The 27,336-nt window shown below is 33.0% G+C and overlaps 1 protein-coding gene across 1 annotated transcript; it reads left to right on the forward strand.

Moving 5' to 3' along the window:
* Positions 1–10,496: 10,496 nt before the first annotated feature.
* On the forward strand, positions 10,497–16,103 carry LOC140955250 (uncharacterized). The gene is given in 7 exon segments (XM_073407352.1): positions 10,497–11,211; positions 11,214–11,355; positions 11,512–11,614; positions 12,491–14,059; positions 14,564–15,091; positions 15,606–15,717; positions 15,856–16,103. Coding segments are annotated over 7 exon segments (3,417 nt in total).
* Positions 16,104–27,336: the final 11,233 nt, after the last annotated feature.

Here is a 27,336-nt window from a genome sequence, read left to right on the forward strand (position 1 = left end):
TACCCCAACAGTCAAAGATCTCAATGACAAGAATAGGATTTAAAGGCATCATGTGACGTTTTGAAATAGATCCCAACTTTTGACAATTTTCACAAGTCTTGCAGAATGCATGTGAGTCTTTGAACATGGTGGGCCAATAAAATCCACTTTGTAAGATTTTTGCAGTTGTCTTTCTTGATGAGAAATGACCCCCACATGCCTCAGAATGACAAAATTTAATGACACTACTTACCTCATTGTTAGGAATGCATCTTCGAAATATTTGATCAGAACAATATTTGAATAAATAAGGGTCATCCCAATAAAATTTCTTCACTTCGTTCAAGAACTTTCTTTTGTCTTGGGTACTCCAATGAGTTGGCAATTGTCCTGAAACAAGAAAATTAACAATATTAGCAAACCAAGGCATCGTACAAACAGAAAGTAAAGATTCATCAGGAAAATAGTCATCGATTGGTGTGATGTCAGATTTCGAATCTATTGTCAATCTTGACAAATGATCTGCAACAACATTTTCGGTGCCTTTCTTGTCTTTGATTGTGATATCAAATTCTTGAAGTAACAAAATCCATCGCACCAATCTAGCCTTAGAATCTTTCTTAGAATAACTTAGAGTCCGCTCTAGCAATTAAAATAAACAATCATAGGAAAAATAAGCATAAGAGAACAAACATATTCATCATATAAACTGAAAAGAAAAGGTAAAATAGATCTCATAATTCTTGAAATCCAAAGGTTTCCATGTCCTTGCAACCAAGAAAATGAGTTTAGCCTTGCATGTTTGTTAAACAACTAATCAAAAAGATGGAAGAATGCATAATTTAGGGTTTCTTAGAGTAGGGAGGCATTTTTCTCCTCTTGGGTGGTTGCCCCCCTTCTCTTCTCTCATTCTTTTTATATGCTAGGAAACCCTAATCTCTATTTTACAAAATAGTCCTCCCTTAAGTAGACAATTTACATTTAAGTAGTTTAATAACTATTTTCCTAAGAAAGAAGAAATAGCTTTGCATGAAATCTTCAAGCTTTGACTTAGAGGAGCTACATTGCTGAAATAAAAACTTGGATATCGGTTTAGATGCTTCGAAACGTAATTTGGACTCGTTTCTTCATGAAACCTGTTTGCTGGCAGAATTCAGTTGTCATCTTTGAAAAATCATATCTCCCTCATATGACATCGTTTGAGTCAGGAATCTAAAAAAATTGAGTTTGCATCAATTGGACTTCTGTAGCTCCAGATATTCAAGTCGGAATGACTGAAGGTCAACATTGGCAGATTGCGAGATTTGACTTTGAAAGCTGCAATTTCCATGCTCTTCCTTATTTTATTGTCTTTCCTTAGATGTACAGAAAGTTATGGATGTTAGCTTTTTAATGCCATTGGAATCACTTCATTTCAACCTTTAGAGCTCACATTCTGCACAAAACATCGACTGAACGTCAAATCTGCCAATTACCTTCAATTTACTCCTTTTTGCATCTTTCATCCAAAAGTGCCTTCAAAACATAAAACAAAGAATATCAAGGCATTTTATATATAAAACATAGGCAAAACACTAGTTAAATGTGGGTGAAACTATCGAATAATATGGTTGCATCATCAAACAAGTATAGTATAAACTCTTCTTATTCAACTGGAAACCACACACAAAAAAGGTTCCAATCGGATGATTTCTCATTAATAGCTCATTATAAATTATTAAAATGATCATATTAATTATCTTATTTACATATCACCAAACTTTTAAATATTTTCAGGAATTCATGATGTTAACTGATGTTAACAACAAATCAAGTTCCTTTCATAGCCCAGGTATAGGTAATACCATACGGTTGGGCTATGAGAGTGCCAAGCATTTGTTGTACCAAGTGTTATACAACACAAATCTAGATTAACCATTTAATAAGCAAGGTATTAAGAATTAGTAAGATAAAAAGATAAGACATGTTAATATTAAACATTAAGGTCCATGTTGAGTTTACACTATTCTAGCTAAAGATGCAAACTTGGCTTGGAGGTCATCATCTTTCCTAAGGTTATACATACCTCCACTAGATATATGAGCTGGGTTTTAATTGGTGCCTCATAAGTGCTTGTAGTGTCCCAATTTTGTGCATTTTCAGCTAGTAAGTCTAGGTACTCCATTGCTTCATTAGGGTTTTTATCTTCATAAGTTCCATTGCACATCAATTCAACCATTTGCCTATCTTTAGGTGTTAACCCTTCATAAAATTATGAAACCAATCTCCATGTTTCAAAACCATGATAAGGGCAAGTATTAAGAAAGTCTCGATACCTATCCCAACATTGGTAAAATGTTTCACCTGGTTTTTGAGTGAAAGTGGTGATTTGTCTTTTGAAAGAGTTGGTTCTGTGAGATGGAAATTTTTTTTTTTAAATTGTTGTTGCATTTCATCCCAAACACGAATGGATCCTGACCTAAGATTTTGTAGCCATGTTTTAGCTTTATCTTTTAATGAAAAAGAAAAAAGCTTTAATCTAATGGTATTTATGCTACAATTTAAGTCATTATAGGTGTTACAAACTTCTTCAAATTCTCTCAAATGCAAGTATGGATTTTCTAGATTTAAGCCATGAAAAGAAGGTAAAAGTTGAATAATGCCTGGCTTAAAATTAAAATGGGATGCATCAGGAGGGAAAACTATGCATGATGGTGCACTTGTTCTTGCGGGATTCATGTGGTCTCTAAGTGTCCTAACATGGTTATTCTCATTATTCTCATTATGAAGTGACTGGTTATCTTTTTCGGCCATATTTTCTAAAAATGATGAGGATACCCTACAAAGTCTACCACTTAATGTATGTGACCAAACACATGCACATGTAGAAAAAGAATAAAAGGAAGAAGAAAACAAAAGAAAAAGAAACAAAACAAAAGAAATAAAGTGAGATACATGAAAAGTGAAAAGAGAAAACAAAATAAATATTATAATTTATACAAGAATTTACCTCCCCGGCAACGGCGCTAAAAACTTGACACGACCAAAAGATTGATGTCTTCTCCCAAGTGCAGGAGTGTCGAAGTAATAAATAACCCGGCAAGACCAGGGTCGAACCACAGAGAGGTTAATTGTATAAATTATAAATAATAATACAACAACAACAATAATAACAATAATAGTAATAGTAATAATAATATTAATAAGAGTAATAATAATAATAATAATACTTAGTATGTGACGTTGTTATACCTGAGAATGATCTAAAAGATCGGGTCATAGGTTTCCAGCCTATATACTGATTTTATGAAAAGATCAAAAAGATATATTATATAATATAAATAGATTTCAGGATCCTTGATTAAACACAGAGCATACTTAACGTATATAAAATATAACAAGAATGTAAATAATAATAGTAATAGTGATAGTAATAGTAATAGTAATAGTGATAGTAATAATAATAATAATAATAATAATAATAATAATAATAATAAAAAGAAGAGGAGGAAGAAATTAATGAGAACTTTAAGATGGAAGATTAATGTAAGGATTAAACAATGATAAAAACAAATGTCAAGGTTAGAGGATCCACTAATGGTATTTCAAACAAGTATAGTATAAACTCTTATTACTCAACTGGAAACCACACACGAAGGTGGTTTCAATCAGATGATTTGTCATTAATAGCTCATTATAAATTGTTAACATGATCATATTAATTATCTTATTTACATAACACTAAACTTTTAAATATTGTCAGGAATTCATGATGCTAACTTATGTTGACAACAAATCAAGTTCCTTTCATAGCACATGTGTAGGTAATACCATACGGTTGGGCTATGAGAGTACCAAGCATTTGTTGTACCAAGTGTTATACAACACAAATCTAGATTAACCATTTAACAAGCAAGGTATTAAGAATTAGTAAGATAAAAATATAAGACATGTTAATATTAAACATTAAGGTCCATGTTGAGTTTACACTATACTTATTCTTACACCATTAGTGTAACCTTTTCACCTTGACATAATAAACTTAGCTAAACATAATGAAGAAGAGAAACATAAATAAACAAAACAAGAACATAAAGAAAATACAAGTTAACTAAGTAAATGAAAGGAAATGAAAAGCATAAACAAGATATTAATGAAAGCAAAACTTAAGAATTACAAAAAAAATATAAAGAGAGAAATAAAGAGCATGAACTTGATCTGAACAACCAAGCCCCCAAATACATGGAAAATGCCTCCTTTTATAGGCCAAAATTCAAAATTATTGATTTGATGACTAATTGTTGAGTGGGTGGCCAACTCTTAACTTTGTGAAAATCCTTATCTTCTTGTCTGAATAAAACGAAAATGCTAGCATCAGAACTGGGTCCACTTAAAAAAATGAAAGTTGCAGGAAATTGTCTTAAAAAATCTGTGTAAACATTTGAGGTCATTTGGACTTCTAGAACTCCAGATATGGGCCAAACATTGAACAGTGTTTGGGCTGCAGGACAGATTCGGACTTCTCCGTTGTTACTATAATTTGGACTTGAAAACGACCTTCTTAGATCTTGATGAAAACATGAAAGTTGTAGGCCTATGTCTTACTGAATCCGTGTAAAAAGTGGAGGTCATTTGGACATCTAGAACTCGAGATATGACCCAATTACTGAACAGTGTTCCAGTTTGGAGTGCACCAACATCTCTTTTCTAAGTTTGGCTCTCTCTTTGTCCTTTCAATTTTCATACTTGAACTCATCAATGAATCATTTGATTTATGTGATAGGCCTGCATTTAATATGAACATTTACCATATATTAAGGCATTTTATAGTATTAGACTTGTTATTATAAAACATGCTTTAGTTAAGGAGTTATTGATACTTTAAGTGCAAAATGATGATATAAAACCTTGATAAATATGCACTTTTAAGTACTAATCACTTGGGAATTTTCTTGATAGCATCAAGCAAAGGAATGTTGAGTTCTACTTTCTTGAAAACCTCTAAAATCTCTTTTTCTTTGTCCTCTTTCTTTGACCTAGAAGAACTCACAGGAAAGGGTGAAATTGTTTTAAAACTGGAATTCATTGAGTGAGAAGTTACCTTTGGAGTGTTGGTCTATGTTTCAGTTTGTGAAGGAGGAAGATGTTTCTTCTTTGTACTCAATTCAGTTTATATCTCTTCTTCTTCCTCCATCTCAATTTGTTTCAACCTTTTCTCTTCAAGTTCTTTCCCACATCGAAGCATGATCGCACTAACATTCTCTATTGGATTCAATGCTTGGGAGGGAAATTTTCCATCCATTTGCTTCTAATTTCCCCACACTTGAAGCTACTTGCCCCATTTGCTTCTCCAAGTTGTGAATACTTGACTTTGTTTCTTGTTGAAAAGACATGACATTTTATTGCAAAGTCACAGTGTTAGAAGCCAAATTTTTCATCATCTCATGAAGATCATCACTGGATGACGACCCCATAACATTGGAGTTTGTAAATGGAAGGGGTTGTCTTGCTTGATAATTATATTAGGGCTGAAATCCATGGGAATGGAATTGTCGGCCTTGATTGCCTTGTTAAGACTCGTTCCCATACTGTAGGTTGGGATGATCTCTCCATCCAGGATTGTACGTGTGGGAAAAAAGATCATACTTACACTGAGGCTGTCCATTAAATCCTCCATCAACTGCATGAACTTGTTCAATGTAATCTTCTTGCATTGTTGGGCATATATCTGAGGTATGTCCTTGTAAGGAGCATATATTACAAGCTTTCACCTGTTGTACATTGCCACGAGCCAAAGAAAGCACAAGAGAAGTAAGATCATTAACTTTATTCTCAAGGTTAGAAATACTTACCTCATTTACTCGTTTGTTTGCGAAGTCTCCACGAGTGCCAAACTGTTTCGAGTTGGCTGCCATGTTTGAGATCAATTGGCGTGCACCCTTGGGTGTCTTATCTACCAATGCCCCTCCATTTACAGCATCAATGATACTACGGTTAGTAGACATCAATCCTTCATAGAAATATTAAATGAGCAACTGATCGGGTATTTGATAATGAGGGCATTGAATACACAGTTGCTCAAATCTTTCCCAACACTCAGAAAGTGTCTCTCGATGAAATTGTCGTATCCCACATATTTCTTTCCTTATGTTGGCAACTCGAGATGCTGGGAAATACTTCTCAAGGAAGATCTTTTTCATACCATTCCAAGTTCCAATTGAACCTGGGAGAATGGAGAAAAGCCATGTCTTTGCTACCCCTTTTAAAGAGAAAGGGAAAGCTTTCAACTTAACCTGTTCTTCATCAACTCTATTTGGTTTCATGCCAACACAAACCATATGGAACTTCTTGAGATGAGTATGAGGATCTTCTCCTGCAAGACCATTAAATGTTGGTAGTAAATGTATAAAACCAGATTTGATCTCAAAGTTTACATTATTGTCGATGTTTATGCACAATGGCTGATTTTCCATGTTAGGAGCAGCAAGCTCCTCGAGTGTTTGTTGTCGTGCAACAACTATAGAACTGATCATGGAAACAAAACATCAATTTATATTTTGAATATTTATCTCTTCTTAAAATTGGTTAGTTAACAGATCCGTCGTATAACTAACCCTAACCATCAAACAATCACAGTGTCCGCACTAGTAATTTAATTCAGTGGTAGCTTTAAGAACTAGATAAGTTTATTAATAAAAAAAAAAAAATTGTCCGTAGTCTATGTTTGATTTGATTGAATATTCTCCCTAAGATTAATAACGTAGATTTGCCACAATTATTAAACTCAGTTGCTTCACAAGTTTATATACCACAACTCCAGTTTTGATATCAAACTTAGCAATAGATTGTCTACAATAAAAGCTTAGAGTCCGCTTTAGCAATTAAAATAAACAATTATAGGAAAAATAAGCATAGGAGAACAAACATATTCAACATATAAACTGAAAAGAAAAGGTAAAATAAATCACACAGTTCTTAAAATCTGAAGGTTTCCGTGTCCTTGCAACCAAGAAAACGAGTTTAGTCTTGCATGTTTGTTGAATAACTAATAAAAAAGAAGGAAGAATGCATGATTTCAGGTTTCTTAGAGTAGGGGGCATTTTTCTCTTGTTGGCTGCCTGCCCCCCTTCTCTTCTCTCATTCTTTTTATATGCTAGGAAACCCAAATCTCTATTTTACAAAAAAGTCCCTTAAATAGACAATTTACATTTAAGTAGTTCAATCACTATTTTCCTAAAAAAGGAGAAATATCTTTGCATGAAATCTTCAAGATTTGACTTAGAGGAGCTAAATTGCTGATATAAAAACTTGGATGTCGGTTTAAATGCTTCAGAATGTAATTTGGACTCGTTTCTTCACGAAACCTGTTTGTTGGCAGAATTAAGTTGTCATCTTTGAAAAATCATATCTCCCTCATATGACATCTTTTTTGTCTGAAATTTGGAGTGTTTATAGGTATTTTAGTTAGGAATCCAAAACAATTGAGTTTGCATCAATTGGACTTCTGTAGCTCCAGATATTCAAGTCGGAATGACCTAAGGTTAACATTGGCACATTGCGAGATTTGACTTTGAAAGCTGCGATATCTATGCTCTTCCTTAGTTTATAGTCTTGCCTTAGATGTCTAGAAAGGTATGGATGTTAGCTTTTTAATTCCCATTAAATCACTTCAATTCAACCTTTAGAGCTCACGCTCTGCACAAAACATCGACTGAAGGTCAAATATGCCAATTACCTCCAATTTACTCCTTTTTGCATCTTTCATCCAAAAGTCCCTTGAAAACATAAAACAAATAATATCAATGCATTTTATATATAAAACATATGGGAAACACTAGTTAAATGTGGGTGAAACTATCGAATAATATGGTTGCATCATCTAGTCCTAAACAAGGTTTAAGTAAATAGAGTAATAATTATTAGACAATTAAATAAATAATTGTGTACAAAGTTCTATCTACTCCAATGTTTTGAGTTGCTCATTAATGATTAGTACTTAAAAGTGCATGTTTATCAAGGTTTTTATATCATCATTTTGCACTTGAAGTATCAATAACTCCTTAACTAAAGTATGTTTTATAATAACAAAGTTTGATATTATAAGATACCTTAATTTATGGTAAATGCTCATTTTAAATGCAGGACTATCACATAAATAAAAGGATTGATTGATGAGTTTAAGCATTGAAAGTTAAAGGACAAAGAGATGGCCAAACTTAGAAAAGAGATGTCGGTGCAGTCCAAACCGGAACAGTGCTCGGTAATTGGATCATATCTGGAGCTCTAGATCTCGGATTTAGGTCCATTTTATATGGATGGAAAGGTAAAACATAGGCCTAAAACTTTCATTTGGACACCAAGATCTAAGAAGGCCATTTTCAAGTCCAAAATATAGGAACAACGAAGAAGTCCGAAGCTGTCCTGCAGCCTAGACACTATTTAGTGTTCAGCCCATATCTTGAGTTCTAGAAGTCCAAATGACCTCATCTTTTTTTTGTTGGAAAGCTGAGACAATTTCCTAGAACATTCCTGAGGATTCTGGGCAAATTATGATGTTAGCAATGACGTCTTGTTCAGACAAGAAGATAAGGATTGTTATCAAGTCAAGATATGGCCACCCACTCATCAATTAGTCAACAAATCAATAGTTCCAAATTTTGGCCTATAAAAGGAGGCACTTACCATGTATTGAGGCATCTTGGTTTCCAGATCAAGATCATGCTCTTGTTTTCTCTCTTTGTATTGCTTATGTTTTGCTTTCATTAATATCAAGTTTATGCACTTCATTTCCTTTCCTTTACTTAGTTAACTTCTTTCTCATTTATGTTCTTATCTTGTTCATCTATGTTTCTTTCTTTCATTATGTTTAGCTAAGTTAATTATGTCAAGGTGAAAAGGGTACACTAATGGTGTAAGAATAAGTATAATATAAACTTAACATGGACCTTAACGTTGGATACTAACATGTTTTATATTTGTTATCTTGTTCACTTTTAATACTTTGCTTGTTAAATGGTTAATCTTGATTTATGTTGTATAACACTTGGTACAAAAAATACTTGGTACTTTCATAGCCCATACTGTATGGTATAACCGACACCTGAGCTATGAAAGGAACTTGATTTGTTGTTAACATAAGTTATAATCATGAATGCCTGCCAACATTTACAAGTATTAGCTTTATTCGAATAAGATAACTAATGTAATCATGTTAACAATTTATAATCTGATTGGAACCTCTTTTATGTGTGGTTTCCAATTGAGTAATAAGAGTTTATATTATACTTGTTTGAAGTACCATTAGTGGATCCTCTAACCTTGACATTTATTTTTATCATTGTTTAATCCTTACATTAATCTTCCAACTCAAAGTTCTCATTAATTTCTTCCTTCTCTTCTTTATTATTGTTGTTGTTGTTGTTATTATTATTATTATTATTATTATTATTATTATTATTATCTGTTCATAAACTCAGTATATAGGCTGGAAACCTGTGACCCGATCTTTTAGATCATTCTCAGGTATAACAACGCCACGTACTGAGTATTATTATTATTACTATTAATATTCTTACTACTACTACTATTATTGTTGTTATTATTGTTATTGTTAGTGTTGTTGTTGTTGTTGTTGTTGTTGTGTTGTTATTTATAATTTTATACAATTAACCTCTCTGTGGTTCGACCCGGTCTTGCCGGGTTATTTATTACTTCGACACTCCTGCACTTGGGAGAAGACATCAAGCTTTTGGTCGTGTCAAGTTTTTGGCGCCGTTGCCGGGGAGGTAAATTCTTGTATAAATTATAATATTTAATTTATTTTCTCTTTTCACTTTTCATTTTATCTAACTTTTGTTTTCTTTGTTTTGTTTTGTTTCTTTTTCTTCTATTTTCTTTTCTTCCTTTTATTCTCTTTCTACACGTGCATGCGAGTTTGGTCACGTACATTAAGTGGTCGACTTTGTAGGGTATCCTCATCATTTTCAGAAAATATAGCCGAAGAAGATAATCAATCGCTTCATAATGAGAATAATGAGAATAACCGTATGAGAACACTTAGAGACCACATGAATCCCACAAGAACAAGTGCACCCTCATGCATAGTTTTCCCTCCTGATGCATCTCATTTTAATTTTAAGCCAGACATTATTCAACTTTTACCTTCTTTGCATTTAAGGGAATTTGAGGAGGTCTGTAATACCTATAATGACTCAAATTGTAGCATGAACACCATTCGATTAAAGCTTTTTCCTTTTTCATTAAAAGATAAAGCTAAAACATGGCTACAAAATTTAAGACCAGGATCCATTCGTGCTTGGGATGAAATGCAACAACAATTTTTAAAGAAGTTTTTTCCATCTCACAGAACAAACTCTTTCAAAAGACAAATCATCACTTTCACTCAAAAACCAGGAGAAACATTTTACCAATGTTGGGATAGGTATCGAGATTTACTTAATACTTGCCCACATCATGGTTTTGAAACATGGAGATTGGTTTCATATTTTTATGAAGGTTTAACACCTAGAGATAGGCAAATGGTTGAATTGATGTGCAATGGAACTTTCGAAGATAAAGACCCTAATGAAGCAATGGAGTACCTAGACTTGCTAGCTGAAAATGCTCAAAATTGGGACACCACAGGTACTTATGAGGCACCAAGTAAAACTCAACCTCATACATCTAGTGGAGGTATGCACAACCTTAGGGAAGATCATGACCTCCAAGCCAAGTTTGCATCTTTAGCTAGAAAAGTCGAAGCACTTGAATTGAAAAAAAGTGGTCAATTAAAATCTGTTCAAGACATTGTGTGTCAAATCTGTGAAACCAATGAACATTCAATAAATGATTGTCCAACTTTGCCTTCTTTTAAGGAATGCCTCCATGAACAAGCCCATGCTTTAAACAGTTTCCAAAGACCCAACCATAACCCATACTCACAAACGTACAACCTTGGTTGGAGAAATCACCCAAATTTCAGTTGGAAGAGTGATAGGAACAATGCACAAACTTCACAGCCACCGTTTCAAGCACCTCATAATTTTCAAAATTCTCATGGATATGCACCTCCTTATGCTCCACCTCCTAGAAGAAATTTTGAGGAAACATTGCATGCATTCATTGAAAAGCAGGAGACAATCAACACTCAACTTGCTCAAAGCATGACAGATTTTAAAGATGCTCTTGCAAAATTAACATCTGCTCTCAGTTTCCAAGAGAAAGGTAAGTTTCCATCTCAACCACAACAAAATCCAAAGGGCAATACAATGCAAATGCAAGTGGTTCTGGAAGCCAACACATGGATCAAGTCAAATCAGTCATCAGTCTTCGTAGTGGTAAGGTTATTGAAAAACCCATTCTTGAACCTTGTGAGAAAGATGATGAGTCTATCTCTGAGGGTAAGGAATGGGTTGAACCTGAACATTGCAAAGAGAAGGCTGATTCCCCGCCAGCACTTCCATTTCCTCATGCCATGACCAAACAAAGGAAAGTCAATCACAACTCTGAAATCTTTGAAACTTTCAAACAGGTAAGGATCAATATACCTTTGTTGGATGCTATTAAACAAGTTCCTTCCTATGCTAAATTTTTGAAAGATCTATGCACCGTGAACAGAAAACTGAATGTGAAAAAGAAAGCCTTTTTAGCCGAACAAGTAAGTGCCATTCTTCAGAACAATAATGCTTTGAAATATAAAGACCCTGGTTGTCCTACAATTTTTTGCTTTATTGGAGAACATAAAATTGAAAGAGCCTTACTTGATCTTGGAGCTAGTGTGAATTTACTTCCATATTCAGTCTTTCAAAGTCTCAATCTAGGTGAGTTAAAACCAACCTCTGTAACTCTTTTACTTGCTGATAGATCTGTAAAAGTGCCTAGAGGAATAGTTGAAGATGTGTTAGTACAAGTCGATAAATTCATTTACCCTGTAGATTTTGTTGTCTTGGATACACAACCTGTTGAAGCATGTAATTCAATTCCTGTCATTTTAGGACGTCCATTTCTTGCCACTTCTAATGCATTGATTAATTGTAGGAATGGACTGATGAAGCTATCATTTGGAAACATGACATTGGAGATGAATATTTTCAACATTTACAAGCAACCTGGAGATGATAATGATTTACAGGAAGTGGACTTTATTGAAAAATTAGTTCATGATCAATTTTAAACCACTTCTAGTGAAACTGAGATTGATGAATCTGATGATTTGCAAATGGTCTACTTTCAGGAATCAAAGGCATGCAATTGGAGACCACAAATTGAAGAATTGCCACTACGATCAATTGAGCCCATACCTTCAAGTGTTCAACCACCAAAACCTGAATTGAAGCCGTTACCATTTAATCTCAAATACTCATTTTTGGGAGAAAATGAAACTTTTCCGGTAATAATCTCTTCCAAACTTAATGCACATCAAGAAGGTAAGTTATTACAGATTTTGAAAATGCACAAAAATGCATTAGGATGGACCATAGCTGACATAAAAGGAATTAGCCCTTTGATTTGCACACACAGGATTTATTTGGAGGAAAATGCTAAACCCTCTAGAGAAATGCAACGAAGGCTTAATCCTAATATGAAAGAAGTAGTGAAAAATGAAGTCATTAAGCTTCTAGATAATGGAATCATTTATCCTATTTCTGACAGCAAATGGGTAAGTCCTACCCAAGTTGTACCCAAAAAGTCTGGAGTCACTGTGATAACGAATGAGAAAAATGAGTTAATTCCAACTAGGACTGTTACTGGTTGGCGCATGTGCATTGACTATAGGAAACTTAATTCAATGACTAGAAAAGATCATTTCCCTTTACCTTTCATGGACCAAATCCTAGAAAGAGTTGCAGGTCATGAATTTTATTGTTTCCTAGATGGCTATTCAGGTTACAATCAAATTGAAATTGCATTGGAAGATCAAGAGAAGACTACTTTCACATGTCCATTTGGTACTTTTGCATATCGAAGGATGCCTTTTGGATTATGTAATGCACCAGCCACGTTTCAAAGATGCATGCTTAGCATATTCAGTGATATGGTTGAACGTTTTCTTGAAATTTTTATGGATGATTTTTCTGTTTTTGGTGATTCATTTGATGATTGTTTGACTAACTTAGAAAAGGTTTTGAGCAGGTGTGAAGAGAAGAATCTTGTATTGAATTGGGAAAAATGTCACTTTATGGTAACAAACGGCATTGTACTTGGTCACATTGTTTCATCGAAAGGAATTGAGGTTGACAAATCTAAAATCGAGTTAATTGCCAACTTACCAACACCAAAATCTGTTAAAGATGTTAGATCATTCTTAGGACATGCTGGTTTTTACAGAAGGTTCATCAAAGATTTTAGTGTAATATCTAAGCCCTTGAGTAACCTTCTAACAAAGGATAATATTTTTGAATGGACTGAACATTGTGAAGAAGCCTTTGTTAAACTTAAAAACTTGCTTACTTCTGCTCCTGTCATTCAACCTCCTGATTGGTCATTACCTTTTGAAATAATGTGTGACGCTAGTGATTATGCCGTGGGTGCTGTCTTGGGACAAAGAAAAGATAAGAAACCTTATGTGATTTACTATACAAGTAAAACTTTAAATAGTGCTCAAATGAATTACACCACCACTGAAAAAGAATTACTTGCAGTAGTATTTGCTTGTGATAAATTCAGATCTTATCTTGTTGGCTCACCTGTTGTTGTTTTTAGTGATCATGCAGCATTTAAATATCTTCTTTCTAAGAAAGATTCTAAGGCTAGATTGGTGCGGTGGATTTTGTTACTTCAAGAATTTGATATCACAATCAAAGACAAGAAAGGCACCGAAAATGTTGTTGCAGATCATTTGTCAAGATTGACAACAGATTCGAAATCTGACATCACACCAATCGATGACTACTTTCCCGATGAATCTTTATTTTTCGTTTCTACGATGCCTTGGTTTGCTAATATTGTTAATTTTCTTGTTTCAGGACAATTGCCAGCTCATTGGAGTACCCAAGACAAAAGAAAGTTCTTGAACGAAGTGAAGAACTTTTATTGGGATGACCCTTATTTATTCAAATATTGTCCTGATCAAATATTTCGAAGATGCATTCCTGACAATGAGGTAAGTAGTGTCATTAAATTTTGTCATTCTGAGGCATGTGGGGGTCATTTCTCATCAAGAAAGACAACTGCAAAAATCTTACAAAGTGGATTTTATTGGCCCACCATGTTCAAAGACTCACATGCATTCTGCAAGACTTGTGAAAATTGTCAAAAGTTGGGATCTATTTCAAAACATCACATGATGCCTTTAAATCCTATTCTTGTCATTGAGATCTTTGATTGTTGGGGTATAGATTTCATGGGTCCATTTCCTCCATCATTTGGTTTCGTGTACATATTAGTCGCAGTAGATTATGTTTCAAAATGGATAGAGGCAATTCCAAGTCGAAACAATGATCACAAAACAGTGATAAAGTTTTTGAAAGAAAACATTTTAAGTCGATTTGGAATCCCTCGAGCCATAATAAGTGATGGTGGAACACATTTCTGCAACAAGCCATTTGAGTCTTTAATGAAGAAATATGGAATCACACATAAAGTTGCCACCCCTTATCACCCTCAGACAAGTGGACAAGTAGAGCTTGCTAATAGGGAGATCAAACAGATCTTGGAGAAAACGGTGAACCCTAATCGGAAAGACTGGTCTTTAAGACTTAATGATGCACTTTGGGCTTATCGAACTGCATATAAAACATCATTAGGTATGTCACCTTATAGACTAGTCTATGGAAAACCTTGTCACTTGCCTGTGGAAATTGAACATAAAGCTTATTGGGCTATTAAAGCTTTCAATTCAAACATTGATGATGCTAGTCAGCTGCGAAAATTACAAATAAATGAGCTTGAGGAAATTAGAAATGATGCATATGACAATTCAAGAATTCATAAAGCAAGAATCAAAGAGTTTCATGACAAGAAAATACTGAGAAAAACATTCAATGTTGGTCAAAAAGTCTTGCTTTATAATTCTCGACTCCATTTATTTCCTGGAAAACTAAGATCAAGATGGAGCGGTCCTTTTATTGTGAAACATGTGTATCCATATGGGGCCTGTGATATCGAGAATCCAAAGAATGACAATGTTTTCAAGGTAAATGGGCATCGGTTGAAAATTTGTTTTGACAATTTTTCAGTTGAAAATGACTCTACTGAATTGAGTGATCCTGTATATAAAGATTGATTTTTTTTTTCTCACATTGTTTTGTGTTTGTTTTGGTGTATCTTTTGTTTTGCTAGTTTCTCTCACCCCGGTCAAATGGGCATCGGTTGAAAATTTATTTTAACAATTTTTCAGTTGAAAATGACTCTACTGAATTGAGTGATCCTGTATATAAAGATTGATTTTTTTTTTCTCACATTGTTTTGTGTTTGTTTTGGTGTATCTTTTGTTTTGCTAGTTTCTCTCACCCCGGTCAAATGGCGGATAACGGTACTCCGTGACTCTTAAGTCGGTTCTTTCAGTTTCCCATGATAACTGATATCTGTGTATATAATTATGCAATTCTCTGCTCTTTCTTCTTTCTTTGAATCTCCCATCCAATTCTCATTTAAAAATGGACAGCACTCTTGAAAAATTGAAAAAGTATTTTCCCGCTCTACCTCAGAATGCGATTACAAAAATTTACCGTGCTAGGTGTGAAAGATTGAGGTTGTTAATGAACCATGAAATTCCTGAAGATATTCGTTGGCTGATTGAAGCAAAGGTCCGATTATCAGGTGAGTCCTCCAATTCTTTCATTTCACACATGCCTGGAACAGGTAAAAGCACTTTTGCAAAGAAACGTCGTGCAAAACGACTGAAAGTCTGTCACAGATGTGCCAAATGGACTTGTAATGCGACATGTCGTTCTTTAGGAATGGTATCTGTAAACCGTGAAGATAAAATACAATTCATTAAGGATGGCCTGAGTAAGGGGTCTTTAGATAATCTTTTATTGACCCTTGAGACGCATCCTAGTGGAGATGTGCATCGTGTAATTCATGATTTATGGCCACAATTCCATAAAGAACATGATCGACTTAGTCTTGGGAATCTGACTAAAAAAGACCCTGTTTGCCAGTTTTTAAGAAAACTGGATGGGAAGCCTATCCCCGACCCATAGAGGGCGTTTAAGCCGTTCTTGGACGTAAAACCAAGGGAAGATGTGAGCCACAATCACAACTACCTGTACATACATGATTTGTCAAAATAAATAAATAAATAAAGAGAGAGAGTGTGAGACTTGTACATACATGATTAATGGAAGTTGAATGATGAATGCCTTGCTTTGTGGAACTTGCAAATTGTTTCTCTATTTTAACGCTTTAGATTACTAGGGACTAGTAATAAGCTGGTTGGGGGGCATGATTAGTACTTAAAAGTGCATGTTTATCAAGGTTTTATATCATCATTTTGCACTTGAAGTATCAATAACTCCTTAACTAAAGTATGTTTTATAATAACAAAGTTTGATATTATAAGATACCTTAATTTATGGTAAATGCTCATTTTAAATGCAGGACTATCACATAAATAAAAGGATTGATTGATGAGTTTAAGCATTGAAAGTTAAAGGACAAAGAGATGGCCAAACTTAGAAAAGAGATGTCGGTGCAGTCCAAACCGGAACAGTGCTCGGTAATTGGATCATATCTGGAGCTCTAGATCTCGGATTTAGGTCCATTTTATATGGATGGAAAGGTAAAACATAGGCCTAAAACTTTCATTTGGACACCAAGATCTAAGAAGGCCATTTTCAAGTCCAAAATATAGGAACAACGAAGAAGTCCGAAGCTGTCCTGCAGCCTAGACACTATTTAGTGTTCAGCCCATATCTTGAGTTCTAGAAGTCCAAATGACCTCATCTTTTTTTTGTTGGAAAGCTGAGACAATTTCCTAGAACATTCCTGAGGATTCTGGGCAAATTATGATGTTAGCAATGACGTCTTGTTCAGACAAGAAGATAAGGATTGTTATCAAGTCAAGATATGGCCACCCACTCATCAATTAGTCAACAAATCAATAGTTCCAAATTTTGGCCTATAAAAGGAGGCACTTACCATGTATTGAGGCATCTTGGTTTTCCAGATCAAGATCATGCTCTTGTTTTCTCTCTTTGTATTGCTTATGTTTTGCTTTCATTAATATCAAGTTTATGCACTTCATTTCCTTTCCTTTACTTAGTTAACTTCTTTCTCATTTATGTTCTTATCTTGTTCATCTATGTTTCTTTCTTTCATTATGTTTAGCTAAGTTAATTATGTCAAGGTGAAAAGGGTACACTAATGGTGTAAGAATAAGTATAATATAAACTTAACATGGACCTTAACGTTGGATACTAACATGTTTTATATTTGTTATCTTGTTCACTTTTAATACTTTGCTTGTTAAATGGTTAATCTTGATTTATGTTGTATAACACTTGGTACAAAAAATACTTGGTACTTTCATAGCCCATACTGTATGGTATAACCGACACCTGAGCTATGAAAGGAACTTGATTTGTTGTTAACATAAGTTATAATCATGAATGCCTGCCAACATTTACAAGTATTAGCTTTATTCGAATAAGATAACTAATGTAATCATGTTAACAATTTATAATCTGATTGGAACCTCTTTTATGTGTGGTTTCCAATTGAGTAATAAGAGTTTATATTATACTTGTTTGAAGTACCATTAGTGGATCCTCTAACCTTGACATTTATTTTTATCATTGTTTAATCCTTACATTAATCTTCCAACTCAAAGTTCTCATTAATTTCTTCCTTCTCTTCTTTATTATTGTTGTTGTTGTTGTTATTATTATTATTATTATTATTATTATTATTATCTGTTCATAAACTCAGTATATAGGCTGGAAACCTGTGACCCGATCTTTTAGATCATTCTCAGGTATAACAACGCCACGTACTGAGTATTATTATTATTACTATTAATATTCTTACTACTACTACTATTATTGTTGTTATTATTGTTATTGTTAGTGTTGTTGTTGTTGTTGTTGTTGTTGTGTTGTTATTTATAATTTATACAATTAACCTCTCTGTGGTTCGACCCCGGTCTTGCCGGGTTATTTATTACTTCGACACTCCTGCACTTGGGAGAAGACATCAAGCTTTTGGTCGTGTCAAGTTTTTGGCGCCGTTGCCGGGGAGGTAAATTCTTGTATAAATTATAATATTTAATTTATTTTCTCTTTTCACTTTTCATTTTATCTAACTTTTGTTTTCTTTGTTTTGTTTTGTTTCTTTTTCTTCTATTTTCTTTTCTTCCTTTTATTCTCTTTCTACACGTGCATGCGAGTTTGGTCACGTACATTAAGTGGTCGACTTTGTAGGGTATCCTCATCATTTTCAGAAAATATAGCCGAAGAAGATAATCAATCGCTTCATAATGAGAATAATGAGAATAACCGTATGAGAACACTTAGAGACCACATGAATCCCACAAGAACAAGTGCACCCTCATGCATAGTTTTCAACCCTACCTCTTTTTGAGTGTGCCTTTGAGCCCTCACCTCATAGGTTGTGCGTTTTCCAACCTTACCTCTTTTTGAGTGCGCCTTCAAGCCCTCACCTCATTGGTAGTGTGTTTTCTAACCCTGCCTCCTTCCAAGTGCGCCTTTGAGTCATCACCTCTCAAGTAGTATGTTTTCTAACCCTACCTCCTTTCGAGTGCGCTTTTCCCCTTCGAGTCCTATCTCTTTTTGAACGCTCCTTTGAGCTCCCATCTCTTGAATAGTGTGCCTTTAAGCCCTATCATGTCGTCTCTTCAATACCTTTCACCTAGGTAGGTCACCCATCACAATTAGACCTCTTTGAAAAATCTTTTCATCTTCCATTTAGGCCGGTTGCCCATTACAATGAAACCATTTTGAGAAATTTTTGCATTTCTCACCTCCTCCAAAATTTTCATCTGGGCAGGTTACCCATTACAATAAGACCACTTTGAAAAATCATCGTATTTTTCACCACTTTGAAAAATATCTATATTTTTCACCACTTCGAAAAATCTCTGAGTTTTTCATTTGGGCAGGTCACCCATTACAACAAGACCACCTCAAAAAACCTTTTTTCAATTTCCTTTGGGTAGGTCACCCATGACAATTCGACCACTTCGAAATCTCTGCATTTTCAAAAGATGAATCTTCCAGTTTTCACTCTGAGTGTGCTTTCTAGCCCTCAAAAAGATTCATCATTCCATCATCTCTCATTCTTATTTTTCTTCTTTACAATGCTTACTATCTAAAGTCTCTTATGACACTTTCTATCGTAAGCATTGTAAAAAGAGGGGCAACTGTCATAACCCAATTCTGGGTTATTCCCTAAAAATAACTTCGTTTTCAAAATAAAAATCAAAAAATAAAATAAAGGCTGACAATATTGAGAAAGTAGGCCGAGGAATCAAGCTATAATTTTTTAGAGGAAAATAAAGACCTAATTGTACCCCAATATGCCTAATAATGGAGAAAAAATACAAATTCAATGTCAAATTAAATGATTATTGGATGAATTTGCATAAAAATTAAGTCTAAGGACATAATTAAATTTTTAATAGGCCAATTTGATTTAATCATAGGCCAAATTAAATTTTAATTATGTTTAAGAATTAATTTGGGTCCAATTAAAGGATTTAATTAAGTGCAAGGACTTAATTATATTTTAAATGGGTCAAATTAATTTTATTTGAGGCTTAATTTGTGAAAAATTAACTTTAGTAGCCTAATTTGGGCTTAATTGAGAAGATTACGATTTTAAGAAACCAAATTTTTTTTTTTTCAAGTTAATTGATTGAAATTAAGGGCCAAATTGCAAGAAAATTGAAGTTTTGGGGTCAATTAGGGGTTAAATTAAAGAAATTGACAGCCAAGGACCAATCTACAAAAGGCGCCAAAATTAGGGGGTTTAATTGACAAAAACTTGGGGGGGAAATTGAAGAAATTGAAAGTTTTATGGTCAATTCGGGGTTAAATTGACAAAATCCAAGACCAATGACCATGTTGCAATAGGCACGTAACTTTGGGGTTTCAATTAAAGTTCATCAGGGGCTTAATTGCATTAAATCCAAAGTTTAGGGTAAATTAGGGGTTCAATTAAAACAAATTGAAAGATAGAGGACTACATTGAACTTCGGCAAAATCCTTATTCAAACGTAAAACGATGTCGTTTTGAGTGTTAAAAAAAAAAAGAGAAGACCAAACGACGCGTCATCTGGTCACTGTTCATTTTCTTCTTTTACCCGAAAAAACTGCCTTGGTACCTACTTTGCAAGTGCATTTAATGCACCTAACGTCCACCAAATTTAACCAAACTTACACAAAAATGATTCTCTGAAGTTCTTCTACAGCGCCATGTGAATAGTTCAGTCTGAATGATAACCATTCGGCACTGGCGTTGGCATAAACATGCCTCCTCAGGCAACGTTTTCTGCAGAATTGACAACTCAAGATGCCTACTTTCAGCCAACGGTTGGAATCCTTTCAAACTCTGAAATTTTTCCCTGGTGCTGACGAGATTACCCTCTTACACCACCTATAAATAGAGGCTCCATCGATGAGCTAAAGGAGTAGAAATCAGGTTCAAAGTAAGCCAAAAAGCCAGCCTTCCTCCCTCTCTCCACTACAGATTTTCTTTTTCTGCTTCTTCTTCTTTCTTCCTCCGCTACAGGAAACCAACGTCATCACCATTTCTTCCTCCAGCTTCGCGTTGAGCAACCAGAACCACCAAGCTTTGCCAAGACCACCGGCCAGTCACCATTGCATCTGTAATAAGCCATCATGAACTCTTTCTCTCCTCTACAAGCCATTTCTTCTTTCTTTCTCTTTCTCCACCGTGGCCTTCGGCCACCACCATTCCTACCCAGAACACCAGCTCCACCATAGGAAGCCAGTACAACCACTAACCGGCCACCGCGACTCTCTCCCTCTTCTCCTTCCAGCCTTTCTCTCTACTCTGCAACTTTTTCTTCTGCCTCCCATAGCCGACTCCAGCCACCATCACCTCAGTCGACGCCTCCTGATCTACCGGCCAGACATCCTCAGAACGTCCATAACCCTGATCTACCGGCCAGGCAACTTTCTCCACCCTGTTTTGCCTCCTTCTTCGTTGAGGTTACTGCATGTAGAATTTATTTTTGCATACAGCAACTGATTAATTAACTTTGACCTCAGGCCGGGCCAGTTTTGGCCCAACCCAAATGGTTGGGCTGGATCTGGCCCGACCCTTTATTTTTTTAAAAGAAAATTCAAAAATCATTTTAAAAAATTATGATTTTCTCAAATATTTCTCTATCCATATTGCATAATATTGGGTTGTATATCTACACTATAAAATACAATCCGGTATTAAAATACCCAGTTTTCTCCGAAATATTTCAAAACAAATAATTCAAAACATTTTCAAAACTAAAAAAAATATCTTATTGCATATGGTCAAATCCTAAAATTTTTCCAAGCATATTTTTCATAAAAAAAAAAACAAAAACAAAAATTGCATCTTTTTCATGTTTAAAAAAATCAAAAATAGATATCGTAACCAGTTTATGATTATCTATTAAGATTCGGCCAACATGTCAAAAATCTTTTTTTCTAATCTTGTTTAGGATCCACATGTAGACTTTAATATTTGTGTTGTATAAAATTACATGATAAAATGCACTTTCAAGTATTAAAGATACAAGGTGTAAATAAATGCGATGCTAAAATTCAGACTTTAGAACAGTTAGGATTTAACCCAATAAGGTAGAGACTCTCTCATGAAGAGAGATCTACCTTGAGCCTTAGAAAGACCAACAAAAAGCAATCAAACAACAATGCAACCTACCTTAGGTAGAGTGCACTAGGGGTGATGCGTCTTCCCCTTGCACAACCAATTCCTTACTTAGACTCTCGCAGACCATAGGTTCTTAGTGACCATAATACTAGGTGGCGACTTCTAAACATTAATCATAATTTTATGATTAAATCAAAAAACTTTTCCCAACATACAACACCCCTCACACAGGAGGCACGACAGTAACCTCCGCTGTCGCTAGACAACGTCGCGACACCCGCGACATCTGTTTTGACTGCCCTTGGGTTTATAGGCCTATGCTACTGGATTGACAGACCTTGTAGAGAAGGAAATAAAAACATAATAACAATTATTATTATTGTTGTTGTTGTTGTTGATTTTTTTTTTAAAAAAAATTCTTTTTGTAGAAACTTTGGCCATTTGTATTCTAAATATTATTATCTTTATTGTAATTAAAAGTATTGATATTTAAGAATAGAAGAAAATTGAAAAAAAAAAATATAGTAACAATTATTATTGTTGTTGTTGTTGTTGTTGTTGTTGTTAATAATGATTTTTTAAAAAATTATTACTATATAAACTTTGGTTATGCAAGTTTAATATTATTATTAATATGATAAATATTATTATTTGTATTCTAAATATTGTGATCTTTATTGTAATTAAAAGTATTAATTAATTATAATTAATTAGCTCAGATGTTGCCACTTGGCACTAAGGCTAACAAGCTAGAGCGTTGGGGCCACCACGCTCGCCTGGTCACATCCCCAGGTAGCAAACACCTAGCGCGGGGTTTGTCAAGCCTTAGGTACTAGGGGCAAATCCATGTGCAACTCGGGGGGGGGGGGGGCGGGGCATTTCTCTACTGTGTTTTTTTGGCAAAAATTACAACTAAAGGTATTGCCTCCTTTACGAAAAACTATTGGGGTTGGCTTGACAGTTAGACCCAACGTTGTTGGGGCTGGTAGCCAAGCCAGGTCTAAAACACTTTCAAAAGGAGTTACAAACATTGGGTCATGTTGCTCAACAGGACCTAGTAGTTTTAGGTCTAGCTCAAAACACTTCAAAAGGGGTCGAGTCTAACTTGCCTAGCCAAACTCACCGATCTTAGACCTGGCTTCCAGTGAGACCCAATATCCCAAGGTCTTGCAGTGTAGCCATACCCAAGGATATTAATATTTATATTATAAATATTTTAAAATTTTATTATTATTATTAATATTAAAAATATTATTATTTTTACTATAATTCTAAATATTCATATCAAAAATATTATTATTTGTGCTAGAAATATTCTTGGGTTTCAATATTATTATCTATGTTATAAATATTATTATTTTTATTATAATTCTAAATATTCATCTAAAAAACATTATTATTTGTGTTATAAATATTATTATTTTTATTATAATTCAAAGTATTAATAGAGAAAATATTATTATTTGTTGTATAAATATTATTATTTTTATTATAATTATCTTAGGTGCTGAACCAATTGGTCTTAGGCACTGTGTGAGGATCCAATTTTGTTGGGTCCGACATAAAGACTCAATGCTATTGGGTCATGCGTCAGGATCCTTTTCTCTTAAATCCAATGTTCTTGGGTCATGGTTTGTGTTATAAATATTATTATTATTCTTATAATTCAAAGTATTCATATCAAATATATTATTATCTGTGCTATAAATATTATTATTTTTATTATAATTCTAAGTATTAATATAAAAAATATTATAATTCGTGTTATAAATATTCTTGGGTTTCTTAATTTAATTATTTGCGTTATAAATATTATTATTTTTCTTATAATTCAAAGTATTCATATCAAAATATATTATTATTTGTGTTATTAATATTCTTGGATTTCTTAATATAATTATTTGTGTTATAAGTATTATTATTTTTCTTATAATTCAAAGTATTCATATCAAAGATATTATTATTTGTGTTATAAATATTCTTGGAATTCTTAATATAATTATGTGTTATAAATAATCTTGGAATTCTTAATATAATTATTTGTGTTATAAATATTATTATTTCTCTTATAATTCAAAGTATTATTATAAAAAGTATTATTATTTGTATTATAATTCAAATAATTAATATAAAAAATATTATTATTTTTATTTTAATTCTCTTGGGTGCTCCAGACATAGATACAACTGGCCTTGGGCCTGTATCGAGACCCAAGTCTCATGGGTCTCACAACGTCGTTACACCCAAAGATATTATTAATTGTATTATAAATATTTTAAATTAAATTATTATTCATATTAAAAATATTATTATTTATCTTATAAATATTATTTTTTTATTATAATTAAAATTATTAAAATAAAAAATATTATTTTATTATTATAATTAAAAGTGTTAATATTAAAAATAGTATTATTTGTGTTCTAAATATTATTATTTTTAGTATAATTAAAAGTATTAATATTACAAATAGTATTATTTGTGTTATGAATATTATTATTTTTAGTATAATTAAAAGTATTAATATAAAAATTATTATTATTATTATTATTAAAAGTATTAATTAATTATAATTAATTAGCTTAGGTTGTCAACACCTGACGCTAGGGTTGGCCATGCACACCTGGCCACGCCTCCTGGCTACAAACACCAGGCGTGGGGTCTACACGGCTTTGGGTGCTAGGGTAGACTTGTGCGCCTGGCTGCAGCCCTAAGTGGAGCGTTCCTCTGCTATGTTTTTTGGCAAGAGTCATGGCTAGGAACATTACTTTCTTTGCCAAAAGCTATTGAGATTTGCTTGGTAGTTGGACCAACATTATTTTTTAATATATTTTAAAATAATTAAGATCTTCATATAATCAAGCCATTCATTCCCAGGTGTTTTAAACATGTGATTAATGTTGGCATTAAAAATATTATTTTAGTATATTTTAAAATAATAAACAATTTTATAAAGTATGGAGAAGCCAAAAATGTTTATTGACAAAAAAACAATTAGTTGATTATTTAATCAAACTAAAATTTAACATCAAATTAATCATGCTAAAATTAGATTTGAAAGTTGTTGTTTTATAATTTTATTTATTTTTCTACTTATTTTCAGATTTATGTTTTAATTAGGTTTTAAAATTATTTGATTTGATTTTAAATAGGAAAGTTTATTTTAGTTACTATTTAAATAGTTTAGTATGTTATTTTTAAAAAAAAATAAGAATTTTTTACCTTTAGAATTTATTATATTACAGCTTTCTATGTAGTTTAGCTTTGATTTTAGAGTTTAAAAAACACTATTTTACATACTAAAAATTACATAGATTTTTAGTTTTGATAGAACCCTAAAGTCTTTCCATACTCTCTGAAGCTTATTAGTTTCAGTCAATTGATTCACCAAGTTTCTCAAAGTTCATTTAATTTTGATTTTGATTTTTTTTGAAAGTTCAAAAGTTAACTCTGACCTTGTTGGGTAGTTTGACTGGCTTAATTATGTTATGTAAACACAAACTCCCTTCAAATAGGCTGAGAAAGATAGAAAAAAAGCATTATATATATAAAAGGAATAAGAATTTGTTTATTGTCTGCCGAGCCAGACCCAATATTTTCTAGGTTTGGTGATCTATCCACATTCAAAAGCTTTGGATCTAGTTGTTGAGCCCTACCCAATAGCATTAGGGGTGGCTGCAAAGTCAGATCCAATAATCTTCTTCCACTATACTTCATGAATCACTGTCTCCCCTTTATATGAGACCTGTAATCATTTCTTTTGAAAAATTTAAAGTTTGGGGGACATACGCTACTATCAAAGGAGCATTTGTATTTGTGTTCAAGCAATCTAAATCTAACTTCAAAGTTAGACCCTATAGCTTTTGGAAGCGATTTGAGTCCAAGCCAGACTGAAAGCGTTGCTCAACAACTTTTAGCATAGAAAATAAAAAGACATTGCTCCCTAGATGCTACGGTGTCGTTCACAGTACAAAAAAATAATATCTACAATGTGATTCACCATATAATAAATCTATGTAAACAATATTTGCACACTATTTTTTTTCTTGTATTTTAAAGTTAAGTATAAATAGTCTCAGTTAATTGATTCACCGAGTTTCTCCAAGTTCATTTATGAATTGAAGAATTTTAATTTATATTTTCTTTTGAATGTTCAAAAGTCTGTGTGTTGGGCAATTTGATTGGCTTGATTTTGTTAGGTAAATACAAACTCCCTTTCAATAGGCCAAGAAAAATCAAAGAAATCACTATAAAGAAAAAAAAGCATAAGAATTCGTTTCATTGTTTGACTGGTTTAATTTTAAATATTTTTCAGCTTTAAGTTATTGATTTGTTTTTAATGTTAAAAATATAAAAAAAATATTATTTTAATATATTTTTAAATAAAAAATAATTTTAAAAATAATCTCATCTATGATCTCCGGTTTTAAAATTAAAAATATTATTTTAATAAATTTTTATTTAAATCACACTTTGAAAACCCGAAAAAAAGCATGAGGCCCCTCAGCAGCGGTGGGAAATCATGAATTTTTGTGCCTGTATATTTTGCCAAGAGAAAGACAAGAGAGAGTTTTCAGACACCACATTCCATATAATGGGCCCATGAATGGAAAGACAGATAATCCTTGACTTTTTTTATATATATATATATATATATATATATATATATAAAAACCTATATTACAAGACATGTTTAATATTCGCTATATATATAAAAAAATATTATTAATTGGTCATTTTATTAGCCAAAAAAGATGTTTAATATTAATTTGAATTTAAAATAGTTGAACTACGTACTCAATTTTCATTAAAAAAAAATAGGTACTAAAAAAATTAATGTTAATTTGAATATTCATTTAAAAAAACTAGGTACTAAATTCTCATTGAGCATCCAACTAGGTAAATATAATAATTCATTATTTTTATACTATACTTTTATTTTTCTTTGAAGATTTATTTAATCGAAATTATTAAGTGTTCATGTTTGAAATTTGTGATTTTTAAATGTTGCACGACTACATAAGATTTATTTAATCCACATTATTTTTCTTTGTGATTTTTAACAATGAATCCAAAGCCAAAATATATTCCTTCGATGCCAAAAACACATAGAAAATATTTTTAGAAATAATAAAAGAGTGCCTAATAAAGTTTTTGTTCTGCATAACTTGAAATGACAATACCTTTGAAAAAAACTAATAATTTTCTGCAAATGATATACATAAATAGAGGTATTTTTGTCAATATTTTATAATTTAAAAAAAAATCATTCATAAATTAATTTAAGGTGACCATCATCATCAAAGAGAAGTCTTGGTCATCATGTCTAAAAAATCAACTAGACTTAACTATATTCTCACACCCCTACCGGCCCTGGAGGCATATATTATGGACGTTTCAAAGTCAACTCTTCAGTCTTGAGAAAGTGAAAATAGAATATTAATGTAGCACAAGAATTATCAGCAAGAACTCAAGCCTACCTAGCTGAGCCACTGAACTCGATAACTATCAGCAGGTTGAGAAGTTTTCAAAAAATAGAACAAGATGGACCTCGTAGGATAGGCTACTTTTGATTTTGGTTTG

This window comes from Populus alba, chromosome 2 (genome assembly GCF_005239225.2).
Source record: "Populus alba chromosome 2, ASM523922v2, whole genome shotgun sequence".
In the NCBI taxonomy this organism is placed as follows: domain Eukaryota; kingdom Viridiplantae; phylum Streptophyta; class Magnoliopsida; order Malpighiales; family Salicaceae; genus Populus; species Populus alba.